This window comes from Chelonia mydas, chromosome 3 (assembly GCF_015237465.2).
Source record: "Chelonia mydas isolate rCheMyd1 chromosome 3, rCheMyd1.pri.v2, whole genome shotgun sequence".
NCBI classification, from domain to species: domain Eukaryota; kingdom Metazoa; phylum Chordata; order Testudines; family Cheloniidae; genus Chelonia; species Chelonia mydas.
In genome coordinates this window covers 135,045,099-135,071,425 of record NC_057851.1, presented here as the reverse complement: position 1 = coordinate 135,071,425, position 26,327 = coordinate 135,045,099, and the positions used below count along the sequence as shown (strand labels likewise).

General features: G+C 40.9%; 1 protein-coding gene across 3 annotated transcripts in view; it reads left to right on the top strand.

Moving 5' to 3' along the window:
• Positions 1-3,603: 3,603 nt before the first annotated feature.
• The window catches only part of PLD5 (phospholipase D family member 5), a 270,448-nt gene continuing 247,724 nt past the window's right edge, over positions 3,604-26,327 (top strand). Inside the window, exons 1-2 of one of the 3 annotated variants that reach the window (XM_043543332.1) lie at positions 3,965-4,077; positions 4,806-4,991. In XM_043543332.1, coding sequence (XP_043399267.1) covers positions 4,806-4,991 — 186 coding nt within the window. In that variant the 5' untranslated portion in view covers positions 3,965-4,077. Of the gene's footprint in view, positions 4,992-26,327 lie in introns of all 3 variants that reach the window. The other 2 variants (XM_043543331.1, XR_006289726.1) reach the window with 2 other exon arrangements.

The window sequence follows — 26,327 nt, the reverse complement described above, 5'->3', positions numbered from 1 at the left end:
TCCCTAGTCTGTAGCTGTGCATTGGGTTCTTCCATCCTAAGTGCAGGACCCTGCACTTATCCTTATTGAACCTCATCAGGTTTCTTTTGGCCCAATCCTCCAATTTGTCTAGGTCCCTCTGTATCCTATCCCTGCCCTCCAGCGTATCTACCACTCCTCCCAGTTTAGTATCATCCGCAAATTTGCTGAGAGTGCAATCCACACCATCCTCCAGATCATTTATGAAGATATTGAACAAAACCGGCCCCAGGACCGACCCCTGGGGCACTCCACTTGACACCGGCTGCCAACTAGACATGGAGCCATTGATCACTACCCGTTGAGCCCGACAATCTAACCAACTTTCTACCCACCTTATAGTGCATTCATCCAGCCCATACTTCTTTAACTTGCTGACAAGAATACTGTGGGAGACCGTGTCAAAAGCTTTGCTAAAGTCACAACGTTGCATTGGTAACAAACAATACCATGCAAAGATTAGAAGATAGGGAAAAGCTGAAGTACTTGATATGATGCCTGGGAAACACCATGAAACTTCCTATAGAAAACACATCACAGGACAGGATTGCTGTAGGTAGCAATATAATCATATCAACAGCTGAAGCAGCTCTACCCATACCTCATATAGGAGTGTGGCATTTACATGGATAAAAAGGGGGTTGGACTGATTGTTTGATTGATTGAACAGCAGCATGGACCAATATGTGTGCCTGTTCTCCAGCTGCAGGCACACATGCTGGCCTATTTTGCTTTTCATAATAGGGTATCTGCAAGTTTGAGCTTAGCCACACCAACTGTGTTGTGCCATGTGTGTGCTGGTCAAAGGATGTGCTGTGCCATACCCTTGATACTCCATGTATTTACATACTTTTTCATGGATTTCTGCTGCTCCTGGGCTGCCTTCCATGCAATGGTGCTGTGTTGTCCTGAACCAATATGTTCCACTCATTACGATTCCAGGGGGCATGGGAGAGTGTGATGGCCGTCTGCTGCTGCATCTTGAAAATACCCACTTTTACTGTATTGTCAGGAGAACAGTCAGAGAAAGATACAGAGAAGTTCAAACTGATGGGGAAAGTAGGAATCCTATAAACTTTTGAGTGAAAACTGTTCACATTCAGCATCTGTATTTTTGGTTGTTACCCAAGTGTCGTCAAAAAAATAAAACACAACCAAACAGTACATATTATGTAACTGTATTTTTGTTACTACTAGAACAAAACACTACATTTTTATATTGTCACCAAACCCCCTTGATATAAATAAAGCTCTTTTGTTCCGCTGAGTACATTTTTATTTCTCTCTGTATTTCATAAACACTAAGAAAATTGGGTCATTGCCTCATAGCTACTTCCATAGTTGGTTTTACTCTTTGAAGTCTTTCTTTCAAAGTTCTCTTTCAGACTGGCATCATCATGATTTAAATGCACCAATGACTAGATCTCATTGACTAGTCTTACTACTTTTACTATTTAAAAGGGTAGCCTCAGTTAACTGCACAATATAGCATTTTAGTTTAGTACCACCTTATTTGTAGAACATCAATTTTAATTCTTTACCAAAACAACTTTTTAATTCTCTTCACAAATGATTTGCCTGCAAACATTCATCAGAAACTGACATGCTATTCTGAGCTACAATAATTATTTCTTAGTGCTGTATGAGGGAGTTGGAATTTTTTGTCTGTGCTTAATATAGTACTGAGGAGTGTGGGGAATTAGTGAACTGGTTCTGCACACTGTGAAAAAGGAAATTCCTATTAGTTTATTTCTGTTAAATACTGACATATTTCAACCTCTACTAAAAGAGAGGACAGTGGACTACAGCAAAGAGATCACAATCAAAACAAATGACTCATTTCCTCATAAAAGAACTACAGTACTGAGTATTCTACATACCATGGCCCAGAACACTTCAGTAACGCTGTTGTAAGCTGTAGTGTTCGAGCCATTATTGTAGAATTCTGGCATGTACTAAATCAGTGTAGGACCTTATAAAGTAACAATGATTTTGTGATGAAGGCATAAAACCTTGAGTCTGAAAATCTGGGTTCTGTTCCTGACCCTGCCGCTGATTACCTGCACAACCTTCCTTAGTCACTTAATCTTTGTTTCAGTTTCCCCATTTGTCAAACAGGGGTAATAATAGTGATTTCACTCAAGGAGCACTGTGAGGCTTAATCCATTAATGTCTGTAAAGTGTTTAGAACTCTTTGAATGGAAGTTGCTCTATAAATGCATTAGTCTATTGTTTGCATGCATTATTGTATTGTATGCAAATATATTATTAGAGTTGTTGAAACAGCTTTAAAAAAACATCATGCAGAACAAGCCAACAATTTTCCTTTTTCCTTGAAATTCTTTATCAGCCTTTGTGTTTGTTCATTTTGTCTTGAACCAGTGCTGCCAGCATGAATTCCTTGGGGTAGTGTCTAACAAAGATCATTCCCCTGGTGACTCGTTTGTCATCCTCTTGGCTACATTAGGAAGCTTTAGCTCCCACAAAGCCTTGTTTCACATATTCAGACAAAATGGGTTAGGTGCTGGGACATTGCACTCTATATGATTTTATAAAAATGTGCTAATGAGTGTGAGTATAAGGTAATTGGAATATGCTTCATGCAAAACGTCTCTTGTAAGGTATCATTACAAAGCTTATAATCTACTGAGTGTGGTCATCCTATTTGTATAAATGTATCACTCTTGTATCTGAAACTAGAACTATGAAATATAACTCTGAGGGCCTACTGTAGTTATGCAACGTGTGGACCATTAATGGTGGTTTGGAATCTTAATGGCTCCCATTAACCAGGACAATTGACTGTAGATGGCTCTGTTTTACTTGTAAGTCTTCCTGTATACCTGTGTGCTGGCAAGTGGGTAATGAAGTCTTACTGTGACATGTGATCATGTCACCTGAACTGGAATCCATCTTTAACCTGGTGTTTTTCCATTGAGAAGGAGGGGTGGGAACCCAGAGGGACAAAGGATTCCCACCTTATGCAAAAGATATGTAAGTGGGTGGAACAGAACATATGAGAGGGCCATCATGAGAAATCCCCTAGCTACCCCCTGAGCTGGAACAAGGGCTGCACCAGGGAAAAGGATTGTGCCCAGACTAGGAAGGCATCCAGTCTGTGAAAGAAACTAATTGAAACATCTCTGAGGGTGAAATTTTATCTGTATTCACTTTTATTATTGTACTAGGCTTAGACTTGTGTGTTTTATTTTATTTTGCTTGGTAATTCACTTTGTTCTGTCTGCTATTACTTGGAACCACTTAAATCCCACTTTCTGTATTTAATAAAATTACTTTTTACTTATTAATTAACCCAGAGTATGTATTAATACCTGGGGGAAGCAAGCAGCTGTGCATCTCTCTCTATCGCTATTATAGAATGTGAACAATTTATGAGTTTACTCTCTAGATGCTTTATACAGGGTAAAACGGATTTATTTGGGGTTTGGACCCCATTAGGAGTTGAGCGTCTGAGTGTTAAAGACAGGAACGCTTCTTAAGCTGCTTTCAGTTTAAGCCTACAGCTGTTAGGGGATGTGGTTCAGACCTGGGTCTGGGTTTGCAGCAGGCTAGCAGGTCTGGCTCAAACCAGGCAGGGCACTGAAATCCCAAGCTGGGAAGGCAGGGGCAGAAGTAGTTTTGGCAAATCAGTTGGCAGCCCCAGGGGGTTTCTGTGATCCAACCGGTCACAGGTGCTGATTCTGCCAGCCTGACCAAGAATCCAGTCTGTGGAAGTTCCGGGGGGACGGGACTTCGGAGTGAACCGGACCTGAGTCTCTGGCATTGTGACCTGCATGCTGCAAGGAAAGCAGAGGGAGAGAAAGCGAGTGAGGTGTGATGACTGCACCTCGCCCTGCATACAGGCGTGAGGGATGGGAGAAAGAGCTGAGCCCACCCTAAGGGAGTGGCCAGCCACGCTCCTTCCCCCCGCCCCCCCCACGCGGGGTGGTCCCAAGGGGGCCGTGCAACACGCCGGGGCGATGCCGCGCGCGCCTGGGGCGCTTGCTCCCCACAGGTGGATGCTCAGGGATTGCTCGTGCCGGTGCCGCTGACTCCCAGGTGCGGCAGACGGGGCTGGCGCGGCTCGGGAACTGGCTGGGGAAGGGGGACGCGCGTTCCCTGCTTGGGGAGCCGCTGAAGTTTGGCCAGCCAAGGAAAGGGCCGTTCACAAGGGAAGGGGGCTCCCCCTCCCCCAGTTAGACAAGCGCGCCTGGATTCAGCGGCAGTCCCCTCCGCTCCCCCGGGGAAGCCGCCTGCACCCCAGGGAGGAGGCGGGGCGGCTCCTTTCCTCGAAGCCACCGTGGGGCTTGTTGAGTGCTCCCCAAAGGTGGCTGCTGGAGAGGAGGAGGAGCTGAACGAATGCCAGGGGCCGAGGCGGCAGCAGCAGCTCCAGCCCCTTCACTGCACCAACCTGCGGGCTGGCTGGAGAGGGAGCCCAGCCCCTCCCTCTTCAGCCGCCGCCGCCGCCACCCCGCGCGTCTGCCTCCGGCTCAGGGTCCCAGCCAGTGCCGCAAGCAGCCGCCTTGCGCTGCGCCCGCTCCGGACTGCAGCCGCCGGCCGGCGGGGGCAGCGAGCAGCAGCGGCATCTTGGAGCATCTGCTGTCCGGAGTCCCCCTGCTCCCCTTCCACCTCCACACCTGCAGCTCTTCTTCCCCCTCGCCTCCCCCGCCCTCCTGAATTATTTCTCCGCCTCCCTCTTTTCCTCCCCTCCCCACCCACCCAACCTGGTGCCTCCTAGTTCCTTGATTTCCTCTGGTTTTCCTTGGACTCTGCCTTGTCATGTCAAGATGGAAGTCAGGCATGACTGGCTCGCCTCTTCCCCCCACGAGGGCTTCGAGCAGCTGAGGCTGAAGAGCCGCCCCAAAGAGCCGTCCCCGAGCCTCCCCAGAGTAGGCGCCAACTTCTACAGCACTGTCAAGCAGCAGGACTTCAGTGCCAGCGTCTGGCTGAGGAGGAAAGACCAACTGGAGCATGTAAGCCAGCTTCTGATTCCCCTTCTTTCCTTTCCCCACTGGGGCTCCTCCAACAAAGGCTAGGGAGGAGTGAGGGGTGAGCTTCTGTGATCTGTTGGCGAAATTCCCAAAGGGTAGAGGAGGAAAGAAACGAGCCAAAGGTCCTGAAGCGGCCCACCGAGGTAAATAGCCTGCTGGAATATAGTCCCCAAACCGCTGTGTAAAATGTGAGTGGGAAAGTTATGCGGAGCCTGGGAAGTTACTGAACATCCCTGCAATATTTCCCAGCCTCCTACAAACTGAGCACTGAGGAGAGTGGAGATGTATTGGGAAGGTGGCACTGGGGCTGACTGCTGTGTTGGCTTGTAATTTGTCTCATGTAGGCCTAGGATTGTTTAAAAGAAAACATGAGTCTAGATTTGATTTTTTTTTCTCTTCCTATGTGGAACTTTAAAATGTTAACTCTGTGTAGAGTCCTGGAGGTTTCCCTGAAAGATCAATTCCTGCAGCGGTATTCTATGACTTAACCATGTGTCTTTGGGGCCACAGCAGAACTGATGCTGTGGATGGCTGTAGTGAATATCTTATGTGGTTGTGAGGTGCTTGTGAGTAGTGCTGTGGTTCATCTGCTTTAAAGCAATGTTGTTGTTTTGCTTTATGTAACTTTTAAAAGCAAGGAACTGAGTTGAGATAAATTGCATGGTGTGTTAGAATTTTCTGAATAGCTTTTTAGATGAAGCCCATAGTTAGTGTGTAGTGTAATCAAAATAAGGAGATAAATGCGTATGGATAGGGAAGCAAAAGAGGCTGGATGGGATTACATATTTTAACAGTCTGCAAATTATTCACTATTGGAAAGGATGGGAGACAGTGACAGAATTAAAAATGACTGAGATACATAAAAATATTACATTTGGTGTAAGCCATGTTAGGTGGGTTTCTACCTGAAAAAAACCCTATTCAAAGCATAACGGTCCTACTGTTGTATGAAAATTATAGATATTACATTAACACCTGTTTAAGATTAAACCTAAAAACAACTGGTTGATAAGGTGTTAAATTTCATCTCCACCAAATTGTATATTATAAAAATATTCCTTTTGAAGTACTTGTACCTGTATAATATTAAATATAGGTTGTTTACAGTTCTAATAAAATCACAAGAACTGATGAATTGTTGGAAATAGAATTCAATACTTCTCAAATATTTGAAATGTTCTGTCTACCTTACTACACATCTCCCTGATTCTTCACACTAACAACAAGGCTTCACAGTAGTAAGCTCATAAGAAGAGTGTTTTCCCATTGTGAGTCAGAAAGAAAGGTCACTGCTTTATCTCAGGAGGGCTGTGTGTTAATACATAAAAAGCACAGAAATCTAACTATTGGGTTTGTAACTGGTTTTTGCTTGTAACATCTACGTGTTGACTATCATTTGCCAAGACGTAACACGACTACCCCATCTATAATCAAATCAACAGATAATGAGCCACTGTTCTGGTATCTGAACATTAGCATGCCCAAATATACAGTATATAAAATACATAATAAAAAAACCTGTCCCATAATATTGCCTAGGATGGGCTAAATAGACTTCACTTGTTCGAAGAGAACAAGTGGAGAGCCCCCACCCATTTTTTGTGTGTTTATTTATTATAAAGTCTGAACTTGGCATAGCAATCAGAAACAGAGCTGCAACATCAATGTGAAAAGGTTTCCTGTAATCCGTTTCATATTAATGTTTCCCCGGGGGGAGGGATAGCTAAGTGGTTTGAGCATTGGCCTGCTAAACCCAGGGTTATGAGTTCAATCCTTGAGGGGGCCATTTAGGGGTCTGGGGAAAAAAAAAATTGGGGATTGGTCCTGCTTTGAGCAGGGAGTTGGACTAAATGATCTCCTGAGGTCCCTTCCAACCCTGATATTCTATGATTCTCATTTGAGCCAGCTGTTTCATTCCCATAGCACATCTGAACACTGTTAAGAAAAAATAATTGGAACATGGATATTCCTTGCACACAATGAAATATTTGAATACACAGTTAAGGGCTATGTTTATTATGAATACATTGCAGTATACTGTATGTACCAAGTGTATACATGTATACAAGTACATACTTTATTTTTATGATTTAGGATCATTTTAACACTCATGAGTGGTGGACTAGAGACACAAATTACTACAAAAAAAGAACAGGAGTAGTTGTGGGACCTTAGAGACTAACAAATTTATTAGAGCATAAGCTTTCATGAGCTACAGCTCACTTCATCACTTACTACATACCTCACCTCAATGAGTATTTAATCCCAGAATCATGTGGTTTTGTTTATAAAATACTTGGCGCCGTGTAATTATTTTCTGTTTTTAAAGAGGTGGTAACTTAGCCATTTCTGCCTTTTTTTTTTTTTTTTTTTTTTTTTTTTACAAAGGGTGTAATACTTTGAGGTGCATCATTTTTAACAGCCTATTCACTCATGTAGTGATGTTTCTGACTGAGATATGATACTACAGATATACATGCTACATGATGTAGATGGAGGATAGGTATAATATTTTAGTTTGCTGCTCTCTTCTGATACAATCATGCTATTTCTTCTGTGCTAAGAAAATCATTCCACTTAGAAGTGAACATACTTATGTATACCATCTATGGCTTAAAGGTAAATAGATATAAATAAAATTGATACATATAGTAATGGCAGATGCAGGTAAAGGAATATTCTATAAACACAGATATGCACGCACACACTCTGGAGACATAACATTTATTTAAATGTTATAGGTCTATTGGAAGCATTATTTAAACTGATTTCAATGATATTCACTTCTATAGGTTATCAGCAAGATTTATTGACCAGAGAAGTTTCATTGAAGTCAATATTTATCTTGAGTCAGAAAAACAACTTAATGGAATTATGAAGTAAATATATATATCTCTCAGAAATACTTATAAATCTCTTATGGTTATGAATTTCAAAACTGTAACAAGTTTTTTTCTTTTACACTAAAATGTAAAGAGGAGACGAAGTTAGAGGTACAGAAAACAAAATACTATAAATATCCCAAGCTTTATATGGAACTCACTGCAACCAGTCAGAATGTACTCATTTACAATTCATCTGATTTCTTAAGTGATGTCTTGTTCCATATCTTACTACTATTGTCTGATCCCTGAGGAGGTAAAGCTCTAGAAACGTATTGCTGACTTGACTTCTTTTACATTAGTCTGGATTTCCTTCTTCCAAGCTGTAATGGTATAGTTTAAACATAGATTATGTTACCATTAGTTTGACAAACAACTTTTCAAACCACATCAGATTTTAAAACAAGTCACTCATATTCTGTTTCTTGGCTAAGGACCAAGTGCAGCAAGTATCTCAGCACATGCCTAAATTTAAGCATATGATCTGTCCTATTAAAGCTTAAAGTTAGGCTCATGCTGAAGTACCTTGCTGAACTGCGGCCTAAATGCATAAATACACTGCAGTTAATGGGTGAAAATGACATTAGGTTAGTTTATAGTTTAAAAGGGGGGATTTTTCCATATGAAGATTATAATCAAAGAACCTTGTCTTCTGGGACAAGGTTCTTAAATCCGTATTAGAGATATTGCAGTTCAGAATCACTGTGTAAGTGAAATCCCTCACATTCTACGAATCTAGTTTAGTCATTTTCTAATACCTCCTGTGAGATTATTGGCCTGGTAAGTGGCACAACTGATTGAAGACTTGCCTGAAACCCTTAGATCTCCTCCTTTTAGAAGTATTTTTTTTAATGGACAAGGGTCCCCTTTGGCTCCATCCCCTATTTTATCTTTTCAGTGAGATTTGAGCTGGAGTGGAGAGGGGAGGGAGAGAAATGTTGTGGGTGACCTCTGAAAGTACTTAGTTGTGCTGATAACTATCTGCAGTTGGGTTAAGTCATGGCAGTTCTTCATACTCTCTCAGCAACCTGGTTCCCTCGGTAACAACAACAGAATATATTTATGCAGCTCCCTCCATATGGGCATTGCAAGGTGCTTTACAATAAAACCTGTTTAAAATGATCAATTTTTAAACCAGACAAGAGCAATTCAAAGGAAATGTTTCTTGAATGTTTTTTTTAAATGTGTAACAGATTAGAAACTGAGACTAGAAACAACATAATTCTACAGTTGTGAAGTATTATCGAGTCACCCTAATTAAGGGTGCGTCAAGGTTTGCATTTAAAACAGGGGTTCAACCTCGTTGTTTTGTATGATTAATACAGTGTTTCCTTTTTTAAATATACATGTGTAATGGTGAACAAAGACTGCATTTTCTAATGATTTAGAAACAAACTTGTTAATAATTTTTGGGTTAAAATGTAATTAAAAATGGGCCTCAACAATGTTTGTCTTCAGATTATAACTTTTTTGGGGAGCCTGGTAGCTAAAGAGCCATAGTCCCAGAGAATCAAAAATACTCTCTTGCACATGCATACGTGCATTAACACTACTGCTCTCGATTAAGCTATATTTAAAAACAAAGAACACAAACAACCAAACAAAAAATGACAGCAAAACATTAGGTTGTTATCAAGCAAAGTTAATAACAATGGCTGTATCATCTTTCTACAGTTTTACGCAGAGCTAGATCAGTAGCTCAAGTCATTCTTAAGTTATGTAATTGTGACATACTTACCCAATCATCACTATTCAGTTAATTTGCATGCTGCAATTTTACTGGCTGCAGGGAGGGAATTGTGTGGTAAGCGATGGACTCAGAGTTCCAACTCGCTAACATTAAGCCTTCAGAGTTTTACAACACTGTGGCTGACACATACACACAGAGCTAGGAAACTAATATTTCTCTTAAGTTTCACGGCCATAACAAAATTTAAATACTTTACATTAGCCTACATTTCACCTCTGTATTAGCTGAAATTTGACCTTGACAAATTTAAATGATTGTAAAACTATTTGAAATTTTCTTTTAAGCAACTGTTTGTGTCTAACATCTGTCATTACATAGCAAAGTACATGCAATTGAAAACTAGGCAATTCATAAGCAAACTACTTTGATGTTATCTTAATGATCTCTCAACAACACTTGTTAAAACACATTTAAATGAATAATAGCATTCTTCATCTAAGGGACTGATGATATATGCATAACAATAACACATTACATGTTAACACATAAGGGGAATGAAGGTCCTGACTCTGATTGCTGAGATATATCGCATCACAAAGCAGGAAATTCAGAACTACAGCAATCCACAATAACTGTTGCTGACCGATATCATGACTAGGACTCAAACAAGGTCAATTCAGTACCCAACAATAGAGTGTAAATATGTCAAAAGAATTCCATGGTTGGTAGTATCAGTGGCTGGAAGGTATAACAAAAGTAAGAGTGGTAAAGATCCTGAATCAGCAGATTCCAGTAAATCATTACACTCCTTCCCAAAGGAGCTTCTGTGCTGTGGTGAGCTCTACAACGTGACTAGTATTTTACATGAGTTAAATGGAACAAGATGAGTTTGTATCGGAATGTAAATTACTTTTTCAAGCACTTTAGATTAAAAAAAATGAAGTGGAAATCAGGCAAATATTAGACAGTTGAAAAGTTGCAACAATGGAACTATTAACACTTGTTTAAGGTTAGGTGTAATATTACCAGGTTCCAAGGAAGAACTGACTTAGCTGAATAAATGGTACTATAAAAGGTAAACTAGGGGAGAGAATTCAGGAAGCTGGTAGACAGTTTTGCTCTCAACATTTGGAGCTTATTCATGAAACAATTGCAGCTCTTATAACAAATTTCCATTTGGCATAGGAGCCTGATCAAATGCCCATTGGATTCAGTTGAATGAATTCTGTTGATTTCAGTGGGCTTCAGATCTGCCCTAGAAGACTAGTGATTTGAAAAAGGGTAATTGGGATGCTCCTCCCTACAGCAGTGATACTGGAGCAAGATGCTTCCCCTTGATGCTCTTCCTGAAGCAAAGCACATTTGTTCAGCTTTCATGCTGCAAAAAGTCTGTTTTTAAATTGTTGAATGCTATTTTGCCTCAAGATATCACTCTCTTTGGAGACCACAAAACAGAGGTAACCAAGGAAAGTAATGATGCAGGGAAAAAGCCAAAGAACACAGAAGTATGGTAGCTGTTTAACAGTGCAAGGAAATTACTGCATAACCTTTCAAGATGGGAAGTGGAAAAATTCTTTATTCAGTTAAAATTGCAGAGGGAATTTAAAGTGATGTCCTTGGGGGGAAAAAACTTACTCACTGGAATAGTTGTTATTCATGCAAGTAGTCCCACTGTTTCAAGTAGTCAGAATATAGTTACCCCGGCTGTCTTCTCCTAGTCTTACAAAAAGTACTTTGTGATCTTCAAATCACAGTAAAAAGCCTTTAACATACAATTAAGGTACTACATTGAGATCTGTGGATGTAAAATAACATTGTTAAAATATTGTAGTTATAAAAACAGATGATGTAAGACAGAAAATTCAAAGCAAAAGTTAACTGTTTGAAAGTCAAGTGATTGTAGTTGTATTTAAAGAAACCTACACATCAAACTGTTTTCAACACCAGCCTTTATTGTTTTCCCCTTTCTGTGGCTTATCCTGCACTTGCTAATGGTAGAACCCTACAAGTTGCCATATAGAAGAAACTTAAGTTCCTAAATTGTAATTATGTAATCTTAAAAAGATATCAATGCATAACCTTAACTCAGTTATAACAAAGTTCTTTGAATTAAAATTCTCTAATTTTGAAGAGAAGAAAACTACAATTTCTAAAGTGGTGGTTCAATTTTTTACCTAATACTAAAGTTTTTTTCTAACTTTTTTTAAAATTAATTTTCAGTATCAATTTTCTTGGAAAAATCATCAGTATAAAGAAAAATCTTAATGCCTTTATATAGAATTGTTGCCATTAAACAGTTGATATTTAGCTACTGTTAACATGCAGTGGTATCTGACACAGTGAAATTATTTCCTATATTAAATAAGGGGGGAAACTGTGGGATCTCATAACCCACTGTTTTGAACAATGCTGATTTAAAAAAAAAAATTGACAGTAGTGTCTCTCAGTTAACCCCCAACTCAACCTGAATGTATTCAATAGCCAATAAAAATTTAAGTAGAATATAATGTCTTCTGCAATTTCCACAGTATGCATCCGATGAAGTGAGCTGTAGCTCACAAAAGCTCATGCTCAAATAAATTGGTTAGTCTCTAAGGTGCCACAAGTTCTCCTTTTCTTTTTGCGAATACAGACTAACACGGCTGTTACTCTGAAAAGTAGAATAGACTTACACATGAACATACATGGCTGTAGCAAACTGGAGCCCAAACACCAGGGTGTAAAGATGAGCCGCTGCGGAGCATATAAAAATATGTCATGGTTGCAAAGCTTAGAAGGACCACTAAGCAGAAGTTCTGACCGCAACCTTGGCCCTATAATAGAGTTTATAAACTCTGCAGGTGACCAAGCCTTGACTCTCTGCTTCTGCTCCCTTCTGCTTTTCATCTGACACCCTTCAGTCAGCATACCAGGTATTAACTCCAGGGCAGAAACATGTGCTTAAGCAGTAAATTGAGATGAGTATTAACGTCTCTGGCATAGTGGACATTAAGGCACTGATCCTGCAAGGGACTTTAGCATGTGCTTTGATCCTGTGAATAAGTAATCCCATTGAAGTTTAGGTAAACAATGTGCGTACTGCTGATGGTTTCACAATGGCTTATGGTCAGAAGTTTTATATGAAAACTCTGTTCCCTTAACTGGTCTCCACTGTGTACTGCTACAAATACCTTTTAATAGAGAGGCACAGATAGGGGCACCAAGAGAATTTATCAAGAGAGATTACATCAAAGTACAGATGCAGGCTAAACCCTGTTTATGTTGAGCAGATAGGATGATATCACAAGGTGGAATCACTGCAGGCATGCTAAATTATTTACATAACACTGTATAGAACATTTTGTGAGTTAGTAATGCTTTGAAGTTCTAATCTTTTGATACAGTACAGTGTAGTATCATAACTTAGCTCTGGGGATAATTAAACTAATTTCAAAAGAATATATATGTCATGTATACAATTGTAATACTTGTCTAGATAATACTTAGTCCTGCCATGAGTGCAGCGGGACTGGACTAGATGATCTCTTGAGGTCCCTTCCCGTCCTACAATTCTATGTGTGGGCTAATGTATCTAACATTGGGATGGGTGAACTCAACCAAAAGTAAGTAATTTTGAGGTCTAGGAAAGTTCATATAAGGAATATCTCCCCTACTTCCCTCTGTGTTACATAGATATATGAATAAGTATATTAAAGATCGTGAGGCAGTCAGATACTGCAGTGATAGGGGTCATATTAGTGCATAAGATACATAGACCCAGCAGGGCCATTCCACTTTCCTCACCATTCTTCTTACCCGTGTTGGCTGATATACTAGTGTCTGGGATGGTGGGTCCAGATGTCTGCAGCCCTTATCTGGCATCTTCAGTGGTTTGGCCTGGGAGACAGTCCATTTGGGCACTTCTGAAAATGTTACCTAAGTGACTTAAGAGTCTAAATCATGTTTTCAAAAGTGACTTAGGGATTTAGGGCTTCTAGATCAGTCACTTTTGGAAATGGGATTTAGGTACTTTGAAAATTCTACACTTCAGGTAACCTCTTTTGAAAGTTGCTGGGCATAATGTTCCCATGTTTTGGAGCAGTGAGATTCACTGGAGTCCTGCTGCACTGCGTTTTTGAAATTGGAAAAACAGTGGAGTTTTCAACCCATTGTGTACCCTTAGACTGAGCAATCCAAATAATTTGAGATTGGATTGAGGGAGTTGAGTGGGAGAGACAATGGAGGCCATGTGAGGAGTGAGTCAGCCTGTTGCTCCTTGAAAAAGTGACCCTGTTGCTGGATTTGGTTGGCTGGCTGATGGCTGTGCCTTGCCCACTGGGAAAGTAACTCTGCAGGTAAGGTAAGGAGGGTTATGCTGCCAATTGGAGAGCCTCAGAGGTTCAGGAAAAAAAACATCTGGGGTGAAATCCTGGCCTCACTGAAGTCAGTGGCAAAACTCCCATTGACTTTGGAGGGGCTAGGATTTCATCCCGGAACATCTGGAGGCTTATCTACGTAAATCAAAACTCTGAATCTTTTGGCATTTGGCCCTCAGTACTTTATTGTGACTATTAGGAAGGTTTCCAAATATAATGCAGGATTTGGGAATGTTAACGTAGTGATGCAATAGCTATCTGAACTTTTCAGAGACTTTACTGCTTTTGTGTTCTGATGAAATGTCGTTTATGCAATTTACAGTATCTAATCTAGTTTTGACTATACACCCCTCATTTTGAAGAAGTATTTTAATAAGATTTCAGTATTTTACTGTATGTAGATTGATTGATTCGTTAATTCCCCTCTGGCAAAGTGTAATTTTATATTGCTGTGCAAAAACATAGTGGTTAGTGCCTGAGTCTTTCATCAAAATATTACACCTGTGTTGAGAATGTATGGATTTTTGTCTTCTAAAACTTTAACACTTATTTAATCTCTTAAAGGTCACAATAAATATAGTTTTATACTCTTGTTTTTTGTACAACATGTGAAAAATTTAAATCCTGTATGTATAAAATATATGTGTGTGATTAGTACACACATGTGAAAGTGTAATGATATTATTTGCAGTGCTGTTGTAGCCGTGTCAGTCCCAAGATATTAAAGACAAGGTGGGTAGCAGTGGAGATATGTCTGCAAGTTTTGCACCTTTGTTTTGGTGCCTCTTTGAATTGGTGTGTTCTGGTCTGTGGGGAGCAGGGTTGCCAATTTTGATTGGACGTATTCTTGGAGGTTTCATTACATGATATAATCTTTAATTCCTGAAGGATTGGCAAACCTAGTGGGGAGCTTGTTTTTGAAGATGAACTTGGAGAGGTTAGGGGGTTGCTTGAAAGCCAGAAGAGGGGGTTTAGGAAAGATTTCCTTTAGTATGTGGTCCCCGTTGAGCATGGGTTGTAAATTGTTTAATGGTGTCCCATATGGGTTCTGGTGTGTGGAGGTAGGTGACAACTAGGGGTGTACAGTCAGAAGGTTTTTTCCCCGTATTGAAGCAGGTTCTCTCGGTGTATTTAGGTGACTGTTCCATGATGCAATCTACTTCTCTGTTGGGGTGTCTTTTTGTCTAGTGAAGGCAGTTTTAAGTGTGTTAAGGTGTGTATTGCAGACTTCCTACTTGGAAAATAGTGTGTGGTATTTGAGTGCCTGGCTGTAGATAACTGATGTATTTGGGATGGTTACTGGACAATATGCAGATATCCCCCCGCCCCCAGTCATCATCAAACTCATCCATTTCATCCTCACCCATAACAATTTTACAGTGGGCACTAGGATGGCTCCCCAATATGCCAATCTCTTCATGGGCCACCTCGAGGAAGAATTTCTGGGCAAGTGCATCACAAAACCAATGATATACCTGAGATACATCGGTTATGTTTTCATCTTCTGGACCAATGACCTGATTTCCACCACAACTTCAACCATCACCGCCCATCCATCAAACAGTTTCTAGAACACTCCCATGCCAGCATAAATTTCCTGTACACCACCATCAGCTTCAGCACTGGAAACCTACAGACAACTATATACAAGAAACCCACAGATCACCGCACCTATCTTCAGAGATCCATGGATCCTACATGTGCCTGTCGCAACATGGGGTGTACCTCATCCAGTGCACTAAATATTCCAATAATGATGTGAGTGAAATGAGACAATCATTACATCCTCAAGTGAATTCACACAGAAAAATTACTCAAGAGAAAAACACAATATCACCTAAGGGCGAACACTTTTCACAAAACAATCACTCCATATCTGACCTCTGAGTCCTCATCCACAAAGAAAACCCACACATCTTCTAAAAATGAGCCTAGGAGTTTAAATTCATAATTCTGATAGACACCAAAAATCCTGAACTTAATAAAAACAGTCCTGCGACTGCAGAGATGTTAGCTGCCCACTTCACCTTGAATGGTCTTTTGCAACATGTGTTAATTACTTATGCTAAACAATCTCTTCCACCTTGTATTTAGCTGTTACATTGAGGACTTTTCCTAGCCCTGAAGAAGAACTCTGTGTAAAGCTAAAAAGCTTGTCTGTTTCACCAACAGAAGTTGGTTCAACAGACTTGAACCTTGTCTCTCTAATAATATTATGTCTGTAAAGTTGAATATAAATGGACACTTAAATCAGCTGTGCAATTTCCTTGCTAAAAAGCATGAGCTGCAAATATGTTACGGAAGGCCTTATTTCTGGTTTCTGATTGAGCTAAGGCAATGTAATCAACAGCTTATTTCCTTATTTATGTAGTTATTGTAGATCATAAATAGCAATGATGCTATTCTAGTTTCTGTAGCTTTGTGCATTTCACTATTTTTCTTTCCATTTATAATTAAAACATTTAATAGAATAATAAAAAACAAAGACTTGTTTCTAATAAAGTGATGGCAATTCAATAACTTCCTGCCATTCTGATAAATTGGACGTTTCAAATTTCTCAAAGGGGCTTTAAACCCTATTCAGAGTGGAAATATTAACATATAGTGCTGGGAAGAGGATTGCAACATTAGCTGGTAATAAGTCGATCAGTCACTCGTTTCCTGCACTGATTTGATTTCTGACACATTTTATGTATCCTTAAATAGTAAGTGGACAGTGGGGGCCTGATCTTGGTTTGGGTCCAGAGGTGCTATGATAGTACAAGCTGCTAATAATGAACGAATGTGCATTTCTGTTTTTAATACATGGCAGACAGCGAATACAGTGAATGAGTTAGACGTCACCGTTGTTAACCCTTCTAATCATGGTAAACACAACATATCTTTGTAGCACTTTAAATTCATTGCACAATCACAGGAATCATGCAGCTTTCTAATGGTCTGCTTCTCCCCAAGCAGTATTATTTTGCTTGGGGAGAATGAGTCATTGGGGTCTCTCGTGAGCCATATCCTTTGGCACTGCCTACACTCAGCACTCTGGCCAGTTGCTGACCTGATAGAGCGCTATAGAAGGGAGCAATTTGAGAGCAACCTTCCTCAGCTGCCCAGTCACTCATTTCTTGATCCTATACCCATTGAGGTCAAGTGGTGCAATATTACATTTTCAGAACAGCTCCAAAGGAGAAGAGGCGTAGTCATGTGCTCAGTGAGGGTCTTAGGAGTTCAGCCACTACTGAACTGGGGTAAAGGATGTGGCTGCAGAGTCCAACTGCCTTGCACCAGTGTAAGAGGGATGGGGGAAGAATCCAGCTGACTAAAGCCCTCATCTCTGGCCCTGTTCAGTTCTAGCTTTCTGGACCATCAAGTCAACAACTGGAATCAGTGGCTTGAGAACACCTTCTGTGCCCCCCCTCCACCGCTGCAGCATTAGAGCCTCTCCAGCAAATTATTGTAAGGGATAGGAAGGACCCTAATGTGAGGAGCAACAGGTGTAAGACTGGCAGGGCAGGGGCAACATAGCAAATGGGATGGGAACCCAAACAAATTCAGAAGGAGAAGGACTGGGACTCAAAAATGTCAGGATGGGGGACAGAGAAGAAGGTGGTAGGGAGAACTTGCTATATTTTCAGATGGGTACATTTTCATTTCTTTCAGCTGCCATTGCAATTAGTTATCACTGGTAATTAAATCTGTAGCCAAACAAAGCTGAGAAATAAAACCTGACTTGACCATTTTTTTCACTCCCTCCCCCCACTGACAAAATTTAATTTCCTATTAGAAAGTGTGTTTGGAGAAAAACCTCACCCACCAAAAAATTAAATGAGGATTCGTTCTTTCTCTAATAGCTGAATTCCTCCATTTTAATGTTTTATGCTCTTTTATGTGTAAATGTGCACCTGCTTAAATATTGCTTAAGCCAGTAGTCAAAAACAAATAACAGATGAACTGTTGTCTCTGGGGGTGAATCAATTATGTGATCAAATTAAGGAATAAACATGGATATATGGGTTTGAATGTGAGTGATGTATAAGACAAAGCTAATGGTATTGCCAAATTCTGTAATTCCAAAAAGGGCAATGCTATAGCATCCCCTAAAACATTAAGAAACACACTCCATATAGGGTATATTGTTGGTATTCATTTGCTAAATTGCATTTATCATGTGCACCTCTGACTGCGTCACCACTTGGCTCATGATAGACAATGGTCAGTCCCAGACCAGTGATGGATTTGAGGTACAATATCTTCTGACCCATATGGTGCTGGAAATTCTATGGAAAGTCTTTCCAAGGGGAAAAGATCTGGTAAGTCATGAGTTCATGAAGCTAATATTCACAACACTGTAAGAGATGTAACCAAAAGTTTTAGAGAGTGTTAAAATGTATTATTTTTCCTTTCTCTACATAGGTCTAGATTGACCGACTGCATACATTTTCAAAGAAATAAAGGAGAATTGTATAAATATCATGGGACAAAGTTTCTTTAAACCCTGCCATCTTTTGTCTGTGATACAAAATCATCCGGATCAGAGTGTACCATCCTGTGTATGATTTTTGCTGAAGTATGGGACAAAGTGTGTCCTGTGCTGCTTTGTTACAGGATGCAAGTTATTAGGTACTAGATAAGGCATGTCCCTTAAATAAGATGTTCCTGGCTACCATGTCTGGTGCAGTTTGTAGCCAAAATCTATAGTTTGGGAATTATAATTTAACAATTTAGCATGCAGGAGACTGAAAGGGTTCAGCCTCCAAATTAGTTACTATAGTATGAGTCTTCTCAGGATGAGAGACCTGATGAGCACATGAGAACCAGTTTAGGCTAATCACATTTACTTTAATAATCTGATGAACCCATGAATACTGCAATATGATAAGGAAAAGAAATATAATACAGAATGTCCAGCCCTGGATCCTGAAAAAGTGGTATGAGTGATGGTGGGTCACCAGTCTTTCGTGTTCCAGTGTATGCCACAGCATATAGGATGCCTCCTGTATTTTATGCATATTCCTATGTGTCTCTTCCCATCTTCCTTATTTAAGCTTCTGCACTCTATCTCTTAGGGGTACACACTGTTAATTGGTTACTTGCATATTTACCTCACTAGCATGTGCATCAATTAGTTGCCATGGTATTTCTGTGTTTAATCATACTTATTCCTTAAACTTATCCTAAAATATCAATAATGTGGTATTACTTCCCTGTGTTATCCAAGGTTAAAGCATCAGTTAAATAGAACTTACCCAGCAATTACCTATATCATTGTTGCCATGTTATACTTATGTCAAGATACTTAGGTCTTGATTAACCAAGCAAATTACCTTACAGGCCATGGTCCTGTTTATTTGCATTGCAGTATTAATCAGTACTTATCTTACCTATATCTGTTTATGACAGACAACAAGTTGGAGTGATGGTACTAAGGGAGCATGGTTTACAGACGGAGTGATCTAAAAATCTGCAGTTATAAAATTCTAAAGTAATCTTCCTGTAGAATATAGTGTATACAGAATCTGTCATAAGGTATAGTTTTATTGGTGCTTCTTTGGCATGACTTCGTAAATTAGCTTATTGCACCAGTCCAGGAACGAACCAGTGCCACACCCACGTCTTTTCAGGCCATTGCCTCAGGGTACAATTTATTGTTTGAACACAAACCTGTGAGCACCATAAAACAAAGCAATTCCCCTAACCAATGTGAGCTGCAGCCCCCAGAGACATTTCCCTTGCCTAAATCCCCAGGAAAGAGGCTGCATGCTCTCCGTAAGTTCCCTGCTGAACCATGTGGCACACAAAGAGCCCTTAATTCTTTCCTGGCAGTTTTACTGTGTCACACACACTGTGTAATTCACTCTTAGTTATACCATGTCATGCTATCATGGATTTTCTATTTATGTGACATGTGGTCTTGAAACCCACAGAATTAACTTCCTTTGTTTCTAGAGCATGTGATACCTTAGCAATTGGAACCAAAATGTCCTTCCTTTGGGAAATTCGGACTTGTTCTGAATGGACTCAAAAGCTGAGTTTTGACATTTCCTGCAAAATGAAAATTCAGAAGAACTTGATTTAGGAACATTGAAACAAAGGGGTCCAATAACATCAAATTGTTTCAGTAATGTTGAAATGTTGTTTCGAGAATGTAAAAATGTGGTGATTTGATTTATCATTTTTCATTAATTTTGTTTTTGACCTTTATATTAAAATATTAAATATGATTGGCTGAGCGAAGTGAGGAGTGAGTCCTAACACTCAGCTTGATGGCAGTTCTCTGTCTGTAACACAACTACTTTTGAAGAGCACACCTGATCAATTCAAAAATTTCTAGGTGTCAGTGGGAAGAACCAATTGATTTTGGTCACAGTTGAAAATACAGAACACTTGGAAAAGCCTGGTTTCCAAACAGTGCCCATTTGATGCTGTATGCATAGAAGCCCTGGCAGAGGCAACTCAGGGCTTGTCTACACTTGAAACTACAGCTGTGCTGCTGTGGTGCTTGAGTGTAGATGCTTCCTATGCCAATGGAAGTATGTAGGTAATCCACCTCCCCAGGAGGTAGTAGCTAGGTTGATGGAAGAATTCTTCCCTCAACCTAGCACGGACTACACCGGGGGCTAGCTCAGTTTAACTACACCACTTGTGTGTGGATTTTTCACATCCTGGAATGACGTAGCTGCGTTGCCCTAATTGTACAGTGTGGACTAGGCCTCAGGCAGTCATCACTTCTTCCCTCCGGTTCATTTACATCAATCCCATTGGTTGAAATGAATCAGAAAATGAATCCGCAGGTCATTTTTGGAGTGCTTTGAGGAAGCTGAGAGTATGCAGGGGTTCAGGACTGTACTGGGGGCGCTGCTTCAGATCAGAAGCTATACTGACTGAGTAGGCATGAGGCTGGAGATTTCCACTATGGCTCCCTCCACACAATGCCTGGCTGAAGCAAGATCATTTACCTTTGCCTAGTCAAAACTCCCTTAGTTTATCTAAACAATGTCCCTTTGGGGTTGAAGGCAGAGCGATTCCTTTGCCTGCAACGCTAAATGAACACTGTCAAAGAACGAGATGGCCAAAGCAGGCAGCAGGGGTAAGGTTTGGGCTTAAGGTTAGGGTTACTGGAAGGAGGGAGTGATGACTGGCTGAGTTCCCTCTGATATCATAATGCTACTGCTTAGTCTCCTCTGCCTGAAGCACCAAATCATAGAATCATAGAATATCAAGGTTGGAAGGGACCTCAGGAGGTCATCTAGTCCAACCCCCTGCTCAAAGCGGGACCAGTCCCCAACTAAATCATCCCAGCCAGGGCTTTGTCAAGCCTGACCTTAAAAACTTCTGAGGAAAGAGATTCCACCACCTCCCTAGGTAACACATTCCAGTGTTTCACCACCCTCCTAGTGAAAAAGTTTTCCCTAATATCCAACCTAAACCTCCCCCACTGCAACTTGAGACCATTACTCCTCGTTCTGTCATCTGCTACCACTGAGAACAGTCTAGATCCATCCTCTTTGGAATCCTTTCAGGTAGTTGAAAGCAGCTATCAAATCCCCCCCATTCTTCTCTTCTGCAGACTAAACAATCCCAGTTCCCTCAGCCTCTCCTCATAAGTCATGTGCTCAAACCCCCTAATCATTTTTGTTGCTCTTTGCTGGACTCTTTCCAATTTTTCCACATCCTTCTTGTAGTGTGGGGCCCAAAAGTGGACACAGTACTCCAGATGAGGCCTCACCAATGTCGAATAGAGGGGAACGATCACATCCCTCGATCTCCTGGCAATGCCCCTACATATACATCTCAAAATGCCATTGGCCTTCTTGGCAACAAGGGCACACTGTTGACTCATATCCAGCTTCTCATCCACTGTAACCCCTAGGTCCTTTTCTGCCGAACTGCTGCCGAGCCATTCGGTCCCTAGTCTGTAGCGGTGCATGGGGTTCTTCCGTCCTAAGTACAGGACTCTGCACTTGTCCTTGTTGAACCTCATCAGATTTCTTTTGGCCCAATCCTCTAATTTGTTTAGGGCCCTCTGTATCCTATCCCTACCCTCCAGCGTATCTACCTCTCCTCCCAGTTTAGTGTCATCTGCAAACTTGTTGAGGGTGCAATCCACACCATCCTCCAGATCATTTATGAAGATATTGAACAAAACCGGCCCGAGGACCGACCCTTGGGGCACTCCACTTGATACCGGCTGCCAACTAGACATGGAGCCATTGATCACTACCCATTGAGCCTGACAATCTAGCCAACTTTCTATCCAACTTACAGTCCATTCATCCAGCCCATACTTCTTTAACTTGCTGGCAAGAATACTGTGGGAGACCGTGTCAAAAGCTTTGCTAAAGTCAAGGAACAACACGTCCACCACTTTCCCCTCATCCACAGAGCCAGTTATCTCATCATAGAAGGCAATTAGATTAGTCAGGCATGACTTGCCCTTGGTGAATCCATGCTGACTGTTCCTGATCACTTTCCTCTCCTCTAAGAGTACTGTCATGGCTACTGTCAGAGGGAAATTGTTGATATGAAACTGATAAAACTAAGAGAAGAGGAGCAGCTTAGATAACTTAACAATAAAATTAAGCTTAGTGGCAGTATCCTGTAAAATTACTACAGATTCAGGGGTAGAGACTGTTTTCCTGTCCCTCCCACCACCTGCCAGCTTGGCCTACATGTGCAGTGAAGTGTATGACCTGCTAGTATATTATAACATAGAAGTCTCATAGACTTTAAGGCCAGAAGGAGCCATCGTGATCATGTAGACTGACCTCTTGCACATTGCAGGCCACAGAGCCTTGCCCACCATTCCTGTAATAGACCCATAACCTCTAGCTGGGTTACTGAAGTCCACAAATCTTGATTTTAGATCTACTGCATTTTCTTTGTTTATAAAATCTGTAAACGAAAAGTCTAAGGAAATTAATCAAAATGATAAAGTGAAAATGAAATATTTTACTTTATAGAAATTAATCTTGTTGACATTATCGAAATGAAATGAGTCTCAATGAATTGTTTCAACTTTTTCCCATTGACAATTTAATTGAAACTGTCACATTCTCATGAAATGTTTTGACTTTGACAAAACTGCAGTTTTAATCAGCTTTACTTACAACTAGGAGATAACAACATATTTGTACCTTTTTGTCCACTAATCCCTTCTCAGATGGGACTATTGTAACATTCCAAACCTGTGAGCAGTTTCAAGTAGCCACTTCTTTCTTTTTTTAAAGAAATAATCTTTGTCACAAAAATATTTTCTTGCTTGTCCCCAAAAGTGAATAAAGTTTGCTGTTTTCAGACCTGAAGAGAGTTAAGGTCTAGAATCTTGTGAACCACTAGGGCTAGAAATTGTAGCCAAACTTTTCAAACCGTTGTTACCTAAAGTTACACACTGAAATCCCAACATGGACATGTAAATAGAAATGCTGCATGTCTGCTAATTAGAGATCAAGTAAATCTATGCCTAGAAAATTGTGTGCATTCGGGCTGGCCAGAAAACAAGAACTTTGTTTCATGAGCAATTTCGAAGTTTCAAATTGGTTCTGTTATGATACATAATCAAACCAAGATAGTTTGAAATTTTCCATGAAAAAATGAGAGACTCATTCCAGAATAGCCACTAGTCCAGTGGCATATTTATTAAACTGTGGGTTATTACTGGGCAACCTAAAGTATGACATGATTTTCATCCCTGCTATGACATGCACTAGGTAATACATAATATCCTACCTCTAAATCAAGTAGATGAAATAGGGAGTCTTAACTGGAACTTCCAAGCAGCATGGACTATCTGCACTTGGAGGAGGAGGAGAGGCACAATTTCTTGCCTCAGTATTCTTTGTTGAACAATAATACAGAATTGTTCTAATGTGACAAGAGAGCCATTTTCAGGGATGGAAATTAATTTATTCTGTGATTTTTTTTTTTCTCCTGTTGCACTGGCACCCCTAAGGGGAACTTGTGATATACTTACTGAGTGTTTCCCACCCCAGGCATTCAAAAGTCAAGACCTGGTCATGAAAATAATGAGATTTAAAAATAACAATAATAAATTTGGTGTTCTGTTTATTTGCCTTCTGGTTTTTGAGTCTCTAGGGTAAAGTTAGGTCACATTTTTAAGTTTTTCATTGCAACCATGAGAGCTGGAAATGTAATTCTCCTCTTTAAACAAATGCTGAGAATTCTCACCTAATAATGCACCTCCAGGAGATGGAACTTTAAGAAAAAAACCAAATATCGCAAAACTTGCAATAAAATCATAAGTGTTGTCTACACTGTAATAGAGGCTGCAAACATGATAGTCCCTCAACCAAATAATACTACTGTACAGTGAGAGAGCTTCATCAGAGAATTTAATGGCCCACAGAACAGTTCAGTATCTTGATTCTCTTCCATGCCATTTGGTTTTCCTTTCTCTCTATTTCCCCTACTGTCTCACTATTTCCAGCCCCCCATTCCATTTCCACCTATCCTGCCTCCCTCTCCCCTTTGTTCCCTCCTTCCTTCTGCTATTACTTTTCATTCAGTCTCCCTTCCCTTTTCATTGTTTCCTTTCTATCTCCCCCTTTCAAGCCTCTGCCTAGATCACTTCATCTCCCTTTCCTTGCTCCTGTAGCCCACTATCCTCTTCTCCCTAGCTCTGCCCCTTTCTGTTCCTCTCTCCTTCTCTGATCTGTCACCCCCACTTCCCTGCCAAGCTCTCCACAGCTCTATAGAAGGGAATCTGTAAGAAGTCTTGTGTCAAGAACGAAAGCCCATCTGCATGGAGAACCTTTCCTGCTGTTCTGACCCTGAAGTGATAGTTTGAACCAGTGCTCAGCTGCCTGTGAAACATTCTGTATGAGTCATAGGAGGAATGGGGAGCTGAGCACTGATTAAAACAAATTCCCTGGTGTTGGAGCAGCAGGGAGTATTCTCCTGTGTAGGGGAGCCCTCTTTAATGCTGCAAGATGCTTCTCAAAGATGGATACAAACAAACAGAATAGTTTGTTCAATTTCTGTGGAACTATGTGAGGAATAAATTACTTATTCAGTATAAGAGTGTGGCAGTCTGGCACAGGGGTTAGGGGGCCCTCTAAAGCACAAAGACTTTGAGAACCGTTGCTCACCCTGTAATGGGGACGACTGTGATCCTAATGGTCTTTCTTCTATTTAATGCCGTTTGGCACAGGGATAGTTTGAATTAGGGGAATTGGTTTGCAAAAGACAGGTGGAGAGCACAGGAGAACGTGCTTTCGATGACTTGACCAAATATATAAATAACATGCTCTTTTCTGTAGCAGCTCCTGGTATGTGAATCAATGCAATATTCAGCTTAAAGGAAACAAGTGATAGGCAGCGCTGTAGAGATTAAAGATAAAAGTATGCGATGTCTGAGTGTCAATCACAGTGAAAAATAAGCTTTTTCACAGGGTGACCTCAGTATGCACAGAACAATTCCTAGATTCATCTCTGGGGAAATGAACCAAATAGCCACAAGGCAAAGTTATAACCTCAGTCACTTGGTCTGCCTGAATCCCACAGAGAGCAAAGCTGATTACACATGGGCTGACACACACTTGGATAACAGGAGCTGGGGGAATGAAGAGAGGTGATGGGGGCCAAGAGGCCATTTACCACCTTACTTGTTCCTCCCTGCCTGGGTTGTTTTCTCTCTCATCTGTCCAGGGCTGGCTGCTCAAAGGAGGGCGAGAAAGCTGTGAGGAGAGCTGTCGACCTGGCCCCCTTCCAGCCCAGTAAGGGGTGCAGTGCATCACGTAACATAAGCAGAGGCTGGGTAGCCCCATCAGTAGGCTGTGGCAATGGGGTACTAGAGTGTATACCTGCTTGTCCACATCCCTGGTGGGAGGAGGTGGGGGGGAGCAGAGAATGAAAAGTGTGGGCCTTCTGCCCCCTTATTGGCTGCTTGGCTCCTGAGCTCTGGGCTGCCCTGACTGTGTGGAGATGCTGGAGTTTGAGCACAGAGCCAGTAAACAATAAAGCAGGGACAAAGCTCCTGTCAGAAACCACCTCTGCCTATCATGCAGATAGGAATGGTTCAGAACAAACAAACTTACTACAGTTTGGCTGGTTTGTTTTTAAATCTATTTTCTTTTTCATTTGTTGTGCAAGGGAGGTCTGGTGGATCCTCCATGTGGCCAAACAATCTGTCATGAGAGGAAGGAAGGGCCAATGGTAGGGTGCTAGCCTGGGACTTAGACTCAGCTTGAGAATGTTTAAACATTGCAGAATCTTCAGGGTATCCGATGAGAATGATCACGTAGATAATAAAAATCTTCCTTACTGGATCTAAATATCAGGAATATTCACAGAGACAGGGTGGGTGAGATAATATCTTTTATTGGACCAACTTCTGTTGATAGAAGAGACAGAGGCCTGGTCTACACTACAAAGTAGCATC